General features: G+C 38.9%; 1 protein-coding gene across 1 annotated transcript in view; it reads left to right on the top strand.

Annotated features, from left to right (window-relative positions):
* LOC149255991 (uncharacterized) overlaps window positions 1-14,517 on the top strand; it is a 204,439-nt gene that overhangs the window by 112,456 nt on the left and 77,466 nt on the right. Inside the window, exons 2-3 of the mRNA XM_089460622.1 lie at window positions 3,167-3,419; window positions 3,508-3,609. Coding sequence (XP_089316748.1) covers window positions 3,215-3,419; window positions 3,508-3,609 — 307 coding nt within the window. The 5' untranslated portion in view covers window positions 3,167-3,214. The remainder of the gene's footprint in view (window positions 1-3,166; window positions 3,420-3,507; window positions 3,610-14,517) is intronic.

Genomic DNA, 14,517 nt, shown 5'->3' with positions numbered 1-14,517 from the left:
AGGAGTTAGTGCTATCAAGAAGCACAGGGTAGCTCAGAGCACTGATTGAAGGAATCAAGTCTAAGGGAGCTTAGATCTGTTTGCAGAGTGATGACAACCATGACAGGGATGTAGATGGTATTCTAAACCCATTGGTTCAGTTCAGTAACCTTTGGAGTTAAGTGTGGAACTTGTAAAAGAAACTTTGCGATGATCCCAAAGAGCCAAGTCAAGATGACAAAAGCTCAAGGAGACGTAGCCCACGATATTCAGGTAAACCCCTAGATTAAATTGCTGTTATGTGTTGATGTTTATTTGCTACATTATATGACTGTTATATGTGTTTAATATCAGCAGAAACAAATGGACTTAAAGCACTTAAACAATTAAAATAAAAAGACATACACCTATTTCAAGTATTTAATTATGCAAATGTCATATATAAGCTAGATCATTTATTTGTTTAACTAAGTGGGAGGTTCTTGTAAGCATAACAAGTTATCAAACACCCATTTCAGATCACTCTATGGGTTGAAGCAAGCTCCGCGGGTTTGGTATGAGAGGATCGACAACTATCTGATGAAGCTGGGATTTACAAGAAGTGAAGCTGATTCGTACCTTTACTTTAAGGTTGAAAATGATAGACCTCTCATCTTGGTACTTTATGTGGACGATCTCTTTCTGACAGGTGCAGACCCTCTCATTCATCATTGCAAGAGGGACTTGGCTTTAGAATTCGAGGTGAAGGACCTAGGACTGATGCATTATTTCTGAAGGTTGGAGGTCTGGCAAAGGCTAGGTGAGATTTTCCTTTTTGAAGGAAAATACATTGTGAAGCTACTTGAAAGATTTGGGATGTTGGATTGCAAGTCCGTGACTATTCTGATGGAACTTAACTTCAAGAAGTTATGCGAAAGTGCTGTTGGGGCCGATTTGGGAAATCCTTCTGAGTATCGTCAACTTGTGGGGGTCCCTAATGCTCTTGGTGAACTCCTGTTCGGACATATGCTTTGCAATGAATACTTTGAGTCAATTTATGGTCGAGCCTCATCACATACATTAGATTGCTGCAAAGAATCTTTTGAGATTTCTTCGGGGCACAATCACATATGGACTGAGATACACTGTTGGGAATGTGAGGCTCCATGGTTATTTTGATGTTGACTGGGCTGGCAGTGTGGTGGATCGTAAGAGCACATCGGGATGTTGCTTCTCACTAGGTTCTGCTTTGATATCCTGGATGAGCAGGAATCATAAATCGCTTGCTTTGAGCACCGCCGAGGCTGAATATATTGTTGCTAGTATGGCATCCTGTGAAGCTATTTGGTTGAGGAAGCTCTTTATTGAGCTGTTTGGACATGTGCTGGATACCATCGTGATCTTCTGCGACAACCAAAGTGGGATTCGTCTTTTTGAGAATCTTGTGTTTCATGAACGCTCCAAGCATATTGATATCATGCACCACTTTATCCCGGATATGGTACAATGGGGAGAAATAAGGATCCATCACATTGTGACTGATGATTAGGTCACAGATATTGTTACGAAGCCCCTGGGGAAGGTCAAATTCTTAACCTTTCGTGAACAACTTGGAGTCGTGGAGAGACCCTCTTATGAGGGTCCCATTTGAGTTGGATATTAAGTTGTGGGAGCTCCGGGGGGCTTGGGGTACTTCTTGGAGCGATGAGTGGCCAGAGGGTGAGTGGTTCACCTTCCCCTAGTGGTGCGTTGTGTAGAGGGTGAGTGGTTCATCTTCCCCTGTGATAGCCCATGATGGTTGATATATGCATAGGATGAGTGGTTCACCTTCTCCTATGGCATATGAGCAAGATGAGTGGTTCACCTTCTCCTGCCGAAACATCCTACCCATGCAGTCTGAGACTCATGGGAACCATAGTATTACCAATGGACTCATCGTGTACTAACGTACTCCCTATGCTAGGATGTTTGATATTTGATCTGGGATCAATGGAGACTGACTTCGGGTCAGTGGTGAGTGGTATGATACACTCTCGATCATTTCTTCTTCATTATTTCTTCATGGTTCAGTAGAGCAGAGTAGGGATGATAGAGATGGTACAGATTGTTAGATGGTTCGGTAGGTAGAGTTCTCCCTAGTTGAGACGGAGTGTTAAATTTGGCAGCTAGGGCCAAACTCCACCTTGGACAGCTCATATGATGGAGATGATATTTTTGTTGGATTCCTCTTTCCGAGAGGTGTAGGATTGATCTAAAGATCATCTCATTCTGACATGTATAAATGGAATTATGAATTTATTTCTTCTATGGACATATTGTCAAGGTCGGCCAGCAATATAATGTAGGCTCAGAAGCCCAAAAGTCATGTCTCTTCACCCTCAACGTTGCATATAAATAGAAGAAGCATCTACCTCATTTGGACATTCATCATCTCACACATATCTCTCTCTCTCCTCATCTGATTGGGTCGTACGAATTTTAGGGCAGCCTTCTTCTCCTCCACACGTGCGAAGGGTTGGCTGTGTTTTCTGTTTTCCTTCGTTGACCAAGTTGCAGCAAGTTTGACCAGCATTGACCGGGCAGCATTTGACCTTGTTTGATTGCGTTTTTTTGTGATAATTTCTGTTTGGGCAGGCCACATTATTTGGCACAGATTTTGAGGATTTCATGGCAGGTTGACCCGCGTTGACCGCAGGTATGACAGTGTGTTGACCAAGTTTGACCGATTTCCTCAAGACTGTTTTGGGCTGATTTGGACTGGTTTTGGAGGCCAAATTGACTGGGTTTCACCGAGCTGATTTGGAGTAATTCTGCTGATTTGACGAGCATTGACTCTCTGGTTAGGGCATCCTGTTGACTGCAGTTTGACTAGACAGATTTGACTGTGTTTGGGCAATTAAATTTTGTATATTGTACTCTTTCTCTCTGCTGAACTTTTGAAGAATAATAAGAAGATTTGATCAAAGGGTTTTCCCCACATTGGGGTTTTTCCTTGGCATCCACCAAATATTGTGTCCTTTCGTCTTGGCTTGTCTTCTGGTTATTGTTTATGTTCTATCTGCATTTACTATTGATGTTAATGTGATTGCGAAATAGGAAATTGATATTGGGCTAATAAGAAAAATTGAAGTAAATTGCTCTTAAGCATAGAACATACCACTGTTATCTAAAATTAACACCTTTACTGTCTCAAATGCTTGCTGTGCAGGTTGCAGTTGGACTTTAAGTGGTAGTTGGCACTATATATTTGAATATTATGAGGTCGTCTGAAAAAAATGGAAAAATTCGGAAGTCTGCTTTTGTACAGAATTCAATGCAAAATGCCCCTCAAGAGGGGCTGAACTGGGTTGTTATATTGGGTGGAACTATTGCAAGTGCCTTGTCAGTTACACTTGGGCGTAAGTTGAAGCAAGCTCTTGAGAATAATCGCCAAAGGGATGCGAAAGAACTAAATAAGCCAGGTATATGCTGCCCTTAACACTTTAATTCCCAATTAAGGTTGTAGCATTTTGTGAGATCTACTGTTGCACAATTTTTCTATGCTTGCAGAAGGAAGCTCTGCTACAAAGCGAACTTCAGGGGTTCATCCCATGCGCTCAAATCTGGATTACTGCAGGCAGGGTGGAGTAGTTTGCATTCATTGTTTTCCTGGTATGAAGATCTTCTTTGTTGTTCTTTATCTTATTTGTCTGCACATGTCTGGTGTATTTGTTACAATAAAAATTCAGAAATTGTGAGTTCCTGTCTAGCCTGGGCATAATATGCCATTTCATTTACTGTTGAAATACCTCCTTAAAATATTGTACAGTTAGGCTTTAAGGTCATCAGCGAGTTCTTCATCCTTTTGCTTTGCATTGCAGTTATAAAATCCCTACTGTATTTTATCCATGTCACTGTTACTGTGCAGAAAGAATTCTTGGGGTGGTTATACTGTACATATTATCTCGTTGATCTTAATTAGGATGTCCTGAGGTTTTTCTGCAACTTTAACACTAAGAAATGTCTATGGCAATCTGGGTGAAAATTAACAAGTCAATAGTGCCATAGACACCATAATGTCTATCTGCAACAAGAATACTGAAAAAGACCTTGCATATAGATTGCAATGAAAAATTTATCTGTGGCCGTTCATTTTTTAAGGTTGAAGATTACCTTATCCTAAACCCATAACAATATTCTAGGCAACTCAACTAGCCAACGGTTCTCATCCTTTATTCATCAAACAGTACATGCTAGCTCCAAGTTAGTTGCTTGGTCACATTTTGTCTTTTAGTCTATCTTGTCTTTGACGACATGTAGTTGATAGAAATGTTATTATGCATTCTTATTGTTTAATGTATTGATATACTATATTGTAGAGTGGGTTGTGAATAAATTCATGGGGAGATTATGAAGAGATGTTATTACTATTAGTAAGTCCTTAACTAGTTGAGTGATCTGTTTTCCCCATCTGTCATGAATGTGTATAAAGATACCTTCCTTAATTGGAGAATTCAACATGAGTAGAGGCATTCTGATTGTTTATTGTTTATCACCTCCATTTCTGTTGACCACATGTTGATATTGCATAGACTGAGTTGACTAAAGAGCTTTAACAGCAATTCCGTATTCTATGAATGATGCTGTGATTGTTCGTTTACTTCCTTGTTTTGTTTTCTTATTTTTATTCGAAGTCTTACATGCACAATATTCCTTCTTGATTAGCTGTCTGATTCTCATTCCCAAGCTTGCAACTTCTGGTGGACTGTACTCTCAGTATCAACAGTAAATAGATTTCTTGCTAGAATTTTTTTTGCTAAGTGGGTATATTTGATCACCCTTCATCTGACAAATAAGCTTATATATAATGTGTTTTTATCGCCCTAGATTCATCACATTCATGATGTTTTCACAGCTTTTATATGTTAATTTATCCGCATATGGGAAATACATCATAATGAATCTCCCCCCTGGACAGTATTGTTTTAAGTGGTATTGTGGCTCATTCTAATTATTTGTCCCTGCTAACTAAACTTTATTTCTTCATTCGATATTGAAAGGGTATTTGTTTTGATCTGATGTATCACTTACGTAACTCCCCTCAAAGTATTGGAAGGTAAGTATAACTAGAAAATTATCAGAAAAGTTTAAACTAATTTCTTTGTCATCATCATTTGGAATCAATTGGTTTGATCATTGTAAAGGTGCCATTGCATGATCTGTTCTTAAATCAAGAGTGACAATTTTTCTTAAATTGTGCAATATATTTAACCAGCAAAAGACTTGCCAACTGAAATGCAGAAAGTGGACTATGAATTCAAAGCCACTGGATTTCAAACTAGTGTTGTTGTTTGGGTGATGATTTGTCATAATTCGTAATTGGAGACTTTATATGATATCCAAGAAAGCAAGCATCTCGTCGATGTGCATGCAGAAAAAAAAGATCTACCTTTTAGACTGAACTTTTCAATTTTCTGTTTGTTTGAAAAGGGAGCATGACGGACATTAGATATGAATATTTATTGTCCATGTGATGACTTGGATATAACTGAGATTCAATTCTTTTCATACTAATTGTGGAATTGTATGGTTACATCATCTTGGACTTAATGCCACATACGCATCTTACCTAAGAGAAGGGAAGGTTCATATCCATTTGTAATTGCTCCATACGTTTGTTTACAGTATCTCCTTTCTTTGCATGTCTTGAGTAAACAAAGTGCAGTTGAGTATTGCTCAGTTGTGATCAATACACATGGATATAGGTAGCAGATTAATGACCTACTGCACCGCAGTTAATCCAAAAAATGATATCTCAAAGGACAGTTCATTTTGAAAACAGGTGTTTAACTTATTTTCTAGCCTGTTTGACGTTTTTTGGAAAAATAGAAGTAATTTTTGTAAACTGATAAAGAATAAACTGCAAACGTGTAAATGATACAACACAGTGGCCTTATGCATTAGAGAGCATGCATATTGATTGTTATTCATCCTTGATGGATAACAATCTACTTAGTATATCATGCACGAATGGATTCTAGCTTTCGGATCCAGCACAAGAACCAAAATCTTTGTATGATGTTGATAAAGTGACATGCCCAGCAAGTAATCTTGGGCGCACAGCTCACGTGGTCGGGACGGATGACTTTCCCGCTCCCCACCCGTGCTCGAATCTTGTCATATGATCGTGCTGCCCGGCAGCCATTGTGGTTTATTTTGAGCTTCTGTACATAAAAATGGATTCATTTCAAGCTTCTGTACATATGTAAATATTGTGATGGATTGTGAATTTGGGCTAAATATAGCTTCTAAGTGAGGGACTCGCCCCCCCTCTTTCAAAAAAAAAAATCATATGGGAAAATCTTATTGCATACTTGCATTAACATTTGAGAGAAACTTATTGCAGGCTTACATTGAAATTCACATTATTATTTTAGTAGTCACATCCTAGTACATTTCCAATGATGAACACACAGAAACTTGTTCATAGTAATTCTGTGATAAAACAAATTATAGTTTATACAACCTGGGTAGCTTGTATATAATAGTAATTAATAAATAGCTCATCAGTCATATAATGCTTGCACACGTATAGATACTAATTTTATGTATGTGCGATATGTTGAGAAATCTAAGGCATTAGCATTAGGTGATTTCTCTTTGATTAGTGACTGTTTGTGAATGCATTTTTCTTCTTTAGATTAGGATCTTCTTCTTGTTAGATTATTAGTGTTCTTCTTCATCAAACAGTAACCAATGCATGAACATAAATATACAAGAGACACAGCATGTAGGCTATGACAAAGACCAAAACCAAGACCCTTGACCTATTAGCCACTCCAAGACCAAGACACTAGTTCTCTGTTCTTCATCTTGACTCCTCTTCCTCTTTGACCTTCTTCATGCTGAGATCATCTCTTTAACGAACACGCAGTGGTCTCCAAGATAGCACCGAGCTGTGGCCTTTTCAAAGGACAGAGATGTAGTATATATATACTTCTATCAAGTGGTGTTCTTCTGCTGTAGCACCGAAACCCTTAACTCATGATATCTGAACTGTTATACCTAGACAATGCTTCGCTGGCCTTTCATTATTCCTTGCTGTCCCATCCAAATTGTCTTCACTGTAATAGAGATCCGAACCTCTCTCTGTTCAGCCCATCCGAAATTCTGACTGTGATTGCCCACCGAATTCAGAGATCCGAACTTGACTTGTAACCTCATCCGAACTTCATTCTTCTATTACCCATCCGAAATCACAGAGAGACCACTGAACTTCTGACTGTAGTTGTCATCCGAAAATCTCAGAGACAGATCCGAATTTCTGTGTGTAAATGCGAAGAGCCTAGCTGTGTATATATAGTAGTTTGTCTCCATAAATAAGCCGCCATAATCTATCAAAGGGATGTGTCCCTTTAACTGTGAGCCAACATGAGTTTAATTTATTCATTTGGAGGCTGACTTGAAGAGGATGTCTAGTGCTTGTTGTTGGAGGGCTGTTTAGACATTTTGTAGACTCATATACATTGATATATCCCCAAGAAGGGTTCTTCATACATGACATAGACTCTTTGACTTTTAATGACCAATCCTAAGGCTCTCAATGGGAGCCAACTGAAAATAAAAATCACTTGCTCATGAAACCCATGAAGCAAGGCTTACACTAATAATTTTATTTTTCTTCTTTACATCACTTACAAAGGTCACAATTACATGTCATTATGAAGACCGAACCTAGTTACACTTTCAACATGATTGACTGTGTTAATGCCTGTTACCACAAAATCTAGCAGGCCCTAAAGAGGGAAAACCTATAGGACAAAGAGCTTGACTAGGTGATAACAATGGGACAGTGGCCCAATGTCACTTCAGCGAATGTCCCTTGCTCTTTATAAGGACTTTTACCGATCGGAGGAGTCTCTGTAGGATGATAATCACCTCTTGATAGATATTCTAAGGTTTATGGTGCTAGGTGATGAGGTAGGACCTTTCAAGGGAAGCTCTATGTGATAATATGAAACATCTAAATGTACTTATAGGGAAAACCTATAGGACAAAGAGCTTGACTAGGTGATAATGGCCCAGTGTCACCTCAGCCAATGTCCCTTGCTCTTTATGGACTTTTACCGATTGGAGGAGTCTCTGTAGGATGATAATCACCTCTTGATAGATATTCTAAGGTTTATGGTGCTAGGTGATGAGGTAGGACCTCTCAAGGGAAGCTCTATGTGATAATATGAAAAATCTAAATGTACTTCAGTCCCTCTAAGAGACATAAAAAGAACTTGTGCAAGATCAAGGGTTTTGTGAATTATCATGGACAAAGGTACTCCTAAGATCAAGACAAGAGGAGAAAGGGATTCTTATGATTTACTTCACCAAGTACTAAGCTCATACAACCCTCAAAGGAGTTCCTGTTGTTGCTCAAATTGTATGGGTAAGTGCGACAATGCTCAAGACGGGGGCTGTCACTCTGATCCCTGCCCTCTTTGTTCTAGTTCCTACAAAATGTGAAGATGAGAGACCCATTGGCAACCAACAAGTCTTGGAGACACAACTGAATGGCCTAGCAAGTTGGTTGAATTAGCGAGTATAAGGATCTGATTAGATTATCGTGAAAGACCAATGTCTTAATGGAGTCAAATACTTGCTTTATGTTAATTATATACCAAGTAACCGGATGAACAATTGCTACCTTAGGATGCTTCACTATCCTAAATGAGATGCAAAGTCTTGTTTATTTTAAATTATATGCCTATCTAAGTGAATCCTTCCTCTCAAATGTTTTGCAGCTAGTCTCAAGAGTAGGTTGTGAGAGAGAAACCAAGGGAATCAAGCTATGATTTCATTAGCGATCCCTCCCCTTGAGTTTTAACCACTCGATGCCTTTGGTGCTACAGAGATTGTGGCTTTGACGACTGCAAGGTCACATGTTAACCAATAAAGAGGTTCTAGACTTCACAAGCTGAGTGAGAAAGGTGGGCCTATCTCTCTATCGACCAAGCTTATGATTGGAAGTTAATTAATTAGTGCAAAACTAGACCTAAGATCAAGTGCAAAGAGTGAGTGAATAGTCTCAAGGTGAGATCGTTAAGGTTCTCAAGTACTTAGAGAAAAATGATGAATTTCAACTTGAATCAGTGAAGTACTTAAAACAATGAATAAATGATAATTTTCACCACAAGAGAAAGTGCTCAAAGTAAACGGTGCCAAAAAATGTTGCCAAGGCTACAAATAGACAATTGCTTATGAGATATACAAGGTCAATGCTCTTAACGATAAGATATAATTCTTTATCCACAAAGATCGTAACAATGGAAAACAAATATGCCAATTAGACATAAGAAAGGATTTTTTATGGACACAATTATATCTCCTATCACAATTATGACAAAACTTGATTAAGTGCTTTAAGAGTGATTTAGAATGCAAATCCACAAGATCAATTTATTCAACAACAATGATATCAAGGAGAAACAAGAACGATAATCACAATGTATTCTTAGAGCCAATTTTATCAATCAATTACCAATTCAATTAGAGCACTTGTGTTTGTTAATGCAATATGCTAATGCAAGAGCGCAAATGGATGCCAATGAAGCAAAATGCATTGGAGTGTAAGATGGGGTAGTCAATAGATAAATGATTGCAACAGTAAGGATATCACCAAATTTCACTAGAAAACCATTAGTTAATTAAGCACAAGATGCAAGGAACAAGAGACTGTCGATTTTTGGTAGCATCGGATGTGCTGTAGCCTTGAAATTTGGAGGAGAGGTTAAGGCACATGAGATCTCCAAGACCCAGAAATCGTTTTGAGAAATTCCATTTGGATGAGGAGTTATTAAAATAATTAATATTTCTAAAACTTAGGAAAATAAAAATAGTAATGGGTATTAATAAAGATAAGGATGAGAAGCTTCTAAGAGACGAGGATCAAGTTTGTTTTAAGCTTAGCCGTTGATTAGGGACTTAATCTCGACTGTTGATTCGTCAACAGGAAACGTATAAGAGAACACTTGAGGGTCATTTGGAGACACATCGTCAGATACTCAGTATGTCAAGGAAATTTGATTCTCAAGGAAGAGGAGATCGATTTTAGAGGGAGTTGTTGGGTGGAGGAAGAGGAGGGTTTCAGCAGCAGGCAGTGACCAAGGAGGAGGTGACGCAGGGACAGTGGAAGAAAACGCAGAAAGAGAGACGCAGAGGGACGCAGAGCCACTCAGAGCCACGTTGGGTCAATCAGAGTGATGGCAGGGGTGACGCAGAAGTGGGAGTAGGGTCTCCAAAGTGTCAGATTGTCTCGGAGGGAAAGTCTCAGGTGTTTTCTTTCAGTTTCTTTGTAAAATCATTCATTGTAAAACCAATTGCTGCTGAAGAATAATAAAGCCCTCATCTGTTGCACCGGTTTTCCCACATTGGGTTTTTCCGGGGACAATTCTCCAAAAATAACCGTGTTGATGTGATTGATTTTTGTGCATGTATTTTTCTCTGGGTAATTGTGTGATAATTGCAGTAGAATTTATTTTAATATTTGCTGAAGGAATTTCGTAAATAACTTATTGTGAATAATTAGGTGAAATAAATCAGTTGCTGCAGTGATAGAATTTCAGATTAGAAATTTTCACATGGTACAAGCAGCTTATAGGGTCTTGATGTTTCTGGTCAATACCAGGCCAGACATTTGTTACGCAGTCAACACCCTCAGTCAGTGGAACCTAAGAGGGCGCACTGGGCAACAACCAAACATGTTCTTAGGTATATACAAGGAACAATCGAGCATGGACTATTGTACACCAGAGGCAATGACATTAGGTTGAGTGGGTTCACTGATGCAGATTGGGCTGGAAGTTCAGTGGATCAGAAAAGCACAACTAGGTACTGTTTTAACATTGGATCAGGAATGACCTCCTGGTGCAGTAGGAAACATAAATCCATGGCTCTGAACTCAGCTGAAGCGGAATATATGGCAGCTAGCACAACTTCGTGTGAAGCAGAATATATGGCTTAGGAAATTGCGTGTGCATCTATTCAGGAGAAGGATGGAAGCGACCATGATCATGTGTGATCATCAAAGTTGCATCAAGCTCTCTGAGAATCCAATATTTCATGATCGGTCGAAGCACATTGATATCAGGTGTCACTTTGTCAGAGACTGTGTCCAACGAGGGGTAGTACAATGGAAGTGCACTCCTACAAGAGAATAGGTGGCAGACATGCTCACCAAGTCTCTAGGAAGAACAAAGTTTGTTCATTTCAGGGAGAAGATGGGGATGGTAAAGAATCCATTTCAATAGCAGAAATGGATAAGTGTCAGGAGTTGCAGTGCAGCAGTTAGTAGTGGCAGTGGCAGTGGCAGTGGTAGTGTCATGGGCAGCAGTACATGAAGCAGTAGTGTAGGGGATGCGAGGCAACAAGTCAAGCATCAACACAGGTACCGATGCAGAAGATCAATGTGATGTCTCTATAGTGAAACATTGCTAGAGCACATTCCTCGCTAAGAGGGAGTGTTGATTTTTGGTAGCATTGGATGTGCCCTAGCCTTGAAATTTGGAGGAGAGGCTAAGGCACATCAAATCTCCAAGACCTAGAAATCCTTTTGAGAAATTCCATACAGATGAGAAGTTATTAAAATAATTAATATTTTTAATGGGCTCCTAAGTCTAAAACTTAGGAAAATAAAAATATTAATAGGTATTAATAAAGATAATGATGAGAAGCTTCTAAGAGAGGAGCATCAAGTCTGTTTTAATCTTAGCCCCTGATTAGGGACTTGATCTCGACCGTTGATTTGTCAACAGGTAAAGTATAAGAGAAGACTTGAGGGTCATTTGGAGACACATCGACAGATATTCAGTATCTCAAGGAAATTCGATTCTCAAGGAAGAGGAGATCAATTTTAGAGGGAGTTGCAGGGTGGAGGAAGAGGAGGGTTTCAACAACAGGTAGTGACTGAGGAGGAGGTGATGCAGGGACAGTGGAAGACAACACAGAAAGAGAGACGCAGTCCAAAGGAGAGATGCAGAGCCTACGCAGGCTGATGCAAAGCCACTTAGAGCCACACTGGGTCAATCAGAGTGACACAGGGGTGAAGCAAAAGTGGGAGTTGGGTCTCCAACGTGTCAGATGGTCTCAGAGGGAAAGTCTCAAGTGATTTCTTTTAGCTTCTCTGTAAAATCATTCCTTGTAAAAGCAATTGCTGCTGAAGAATAATAAAGCCCTCATCTGCTACACCGGTTTTCCCACATTGTGTTTTTCCGGGGACAATTATCCAAAAATAACCTTGCTGATGTGATTGATTCTTGTGCATGCATTTTTCTCTGGGTAATTGTGTGGTAACTGCAGTAGAATTTATTTTAATATTCGCTGAAGGATCTTCGTAAATAACTTATTGTGAATAATTAGGTGAAATAAATCAGTTGCTGCAGTGATAGAATTTTTCACTGAGACAAGTGAAATGAGATGACTTTCAACACTTTTTCCACCACTGTAAATTTTATATGAGACCTTTATGCAGTGTATATCAGCCCTGAAATTATTATGAAAACCTTCAAATAATGATCCAATATGCCAATAGATGCAGCCTAAACAATGCTAATGACAAAATATGCTTGTAAATTGATTATTAGGCCAAGATTATGTAATTTTATCACTACTGTAAGTGAATTTATATGGCCGTAGCAACGTATCAGATCTGGAAATTCACTTATGTGCATCCAATTGACTTTAGATTAATTCTCAATGGCTTAGGCAAATTATTTAGTGAATTTAGGCTTGATTTAGATGTACTTAGGCCCTGAAAATACTACTGGCATATAATGCTTCAGAATTCAGAATGAAAACGGTGACAAGAGTGAAGGGTTAGAGGGAAAAGTAAAACCAAGAGGCCTAAAGAGGCTTCTTATGAACTTGACAACTTGCAACCACCAAGTTAGCTCTAGAATTGCTGCAAAACCAAATGTTAGAGATGAAGTATTAAATCAATGACTGAATAATGGCTGAATGAGGGCTAGAATGAGGGGCTCGGGTTAGGAAACCCCAACACTAAGAAAGGTTGGAAAGGGGAAGCAAGGGCAACAATGAGGGAAAGAGGCCCAAGAAGGTCAGAACCAAGGAGGAAAAGCCCTCTAGGGCTAACATCAAGCCTCAAAAGGCTGCGGGCAAGAGAAGGCCCGAAAAGGGCCAATGGCTAAGGGGTAAGCCCCCATAGGGTTTGCGACTAGGGGTTCAAGTGGGGATGAGGGCCTTAAGAGGCTCCCCAAGCCCACAACAAGGGGAAAAGAGGAAGGTTGAGGCCCTTAAAGGCCTGCCCCCTAGGCTAAGAAGAGGGCTGAGGGCCTTAAGAGGCCACGCCAAGCCCTAAAATGGCTGCAACCAAGCCAAGAAGGGAGGTTGAGGGACCTAGAAGGCCTCTAGGCCTCACGACTAGGGCAAAGGAGGAGAATGACTAAGGCCTTGGGGCATTTTTTTTTTGGACCTTGCAAACACAAAAATGCATGAAATCACTACAAAATGCTGGACGTCTTCCTTTATCTAGTTGGATGTTGAGCTTGGAGGGTGATCGAAGGCTAGATCTTGCCTTCCTAGGCCTAGATTTGCCTCAAAACCCCAACAATTTCTCTTGAGCAATTTGAAAATCCACCTACACAAATGAATAAAAAAATTCCAAATCCCAAATATATACAAAATACGGAACCCCAAATACCCAAGTGCTACAAAATAAAATGGGTTAGAAAAATAATTTACAAATATTTACAAATTTAATATACATGCTCTCATTAGCAAATAAATTCCTTTTAGCCCAAAATCAATAATAATAATTTTGAAAAGTAATATTTTGAGTAAATGGCAATGGATGAATAATTTTGAAATATAGATATTGGCTAAAACCCTTTTGCAAAATTAATTACCACAATGAAATCTCAGAGCCCAAACATAGTCAATCCTTCCCCATAGTCTAGGAGCTTGGAGCCCAAGGGTTAGCGTACTTGTAAATCTCTATAATTTTCTCAACATAAAATTGTTAGATCATATGGTGAATTAGATAACCTAAGATAACATGTATCAATAGAATGCTCTTATCATCGACAAATGAAATAACAATTTGATTTTTATTTTTATTTTTTTATTTAGCACAATATAGGATCACACATAGCTAACACATACCACAGCTCAACAGAGGAATAACATCATAAACGGAAACCCAAAGTCTTTCTGTTATGATAAAATAATGTTCCCAGTAGAGAAGTAGCTCAATACCAATGTTACAAAATTTACTGATCAATAGAGAAACCCCTCCAAGTGGAAAATAACGACTAGTTGGTTTTATCCTCGTCAAAATAATCTCGACCATTGAAAACAACTCTATCATCTTTTAATCTCCACCATCGAATTTTTATTTTGAGGAAAAATTCGAATTTATCTTAAAAACCATTTTTAATTAATACAAAGATTAATATTTTGGATTAATTTTCTCAAAAATTTGACTTTGACTTAAGCACCAAGGTCCAAGGACCCAATTCTTTTTTAAATATCCATTTTTCCCTTGGTGGAGGACCTCCAAAAATTGCCTTCCTTTCA

Source organism: Pinus tabuliformis, chromosome 7, assembly GCF_031772625.1.
Source record: "Pinus tabuliformis cultivar Carrire ecotype Pingquan chromosome 7, CPIR1, whole genome shotgun sequence".
Lineage (NCBI taxonomy): Eukaryota > Viridiplantae > Streptophyta > Pinopsida > Pinales > Pinaceae > Pinus > Pinus tabuliformis.
This window is presented reverse-complemented; position numbering and strand designations above follow the sequence as displayed.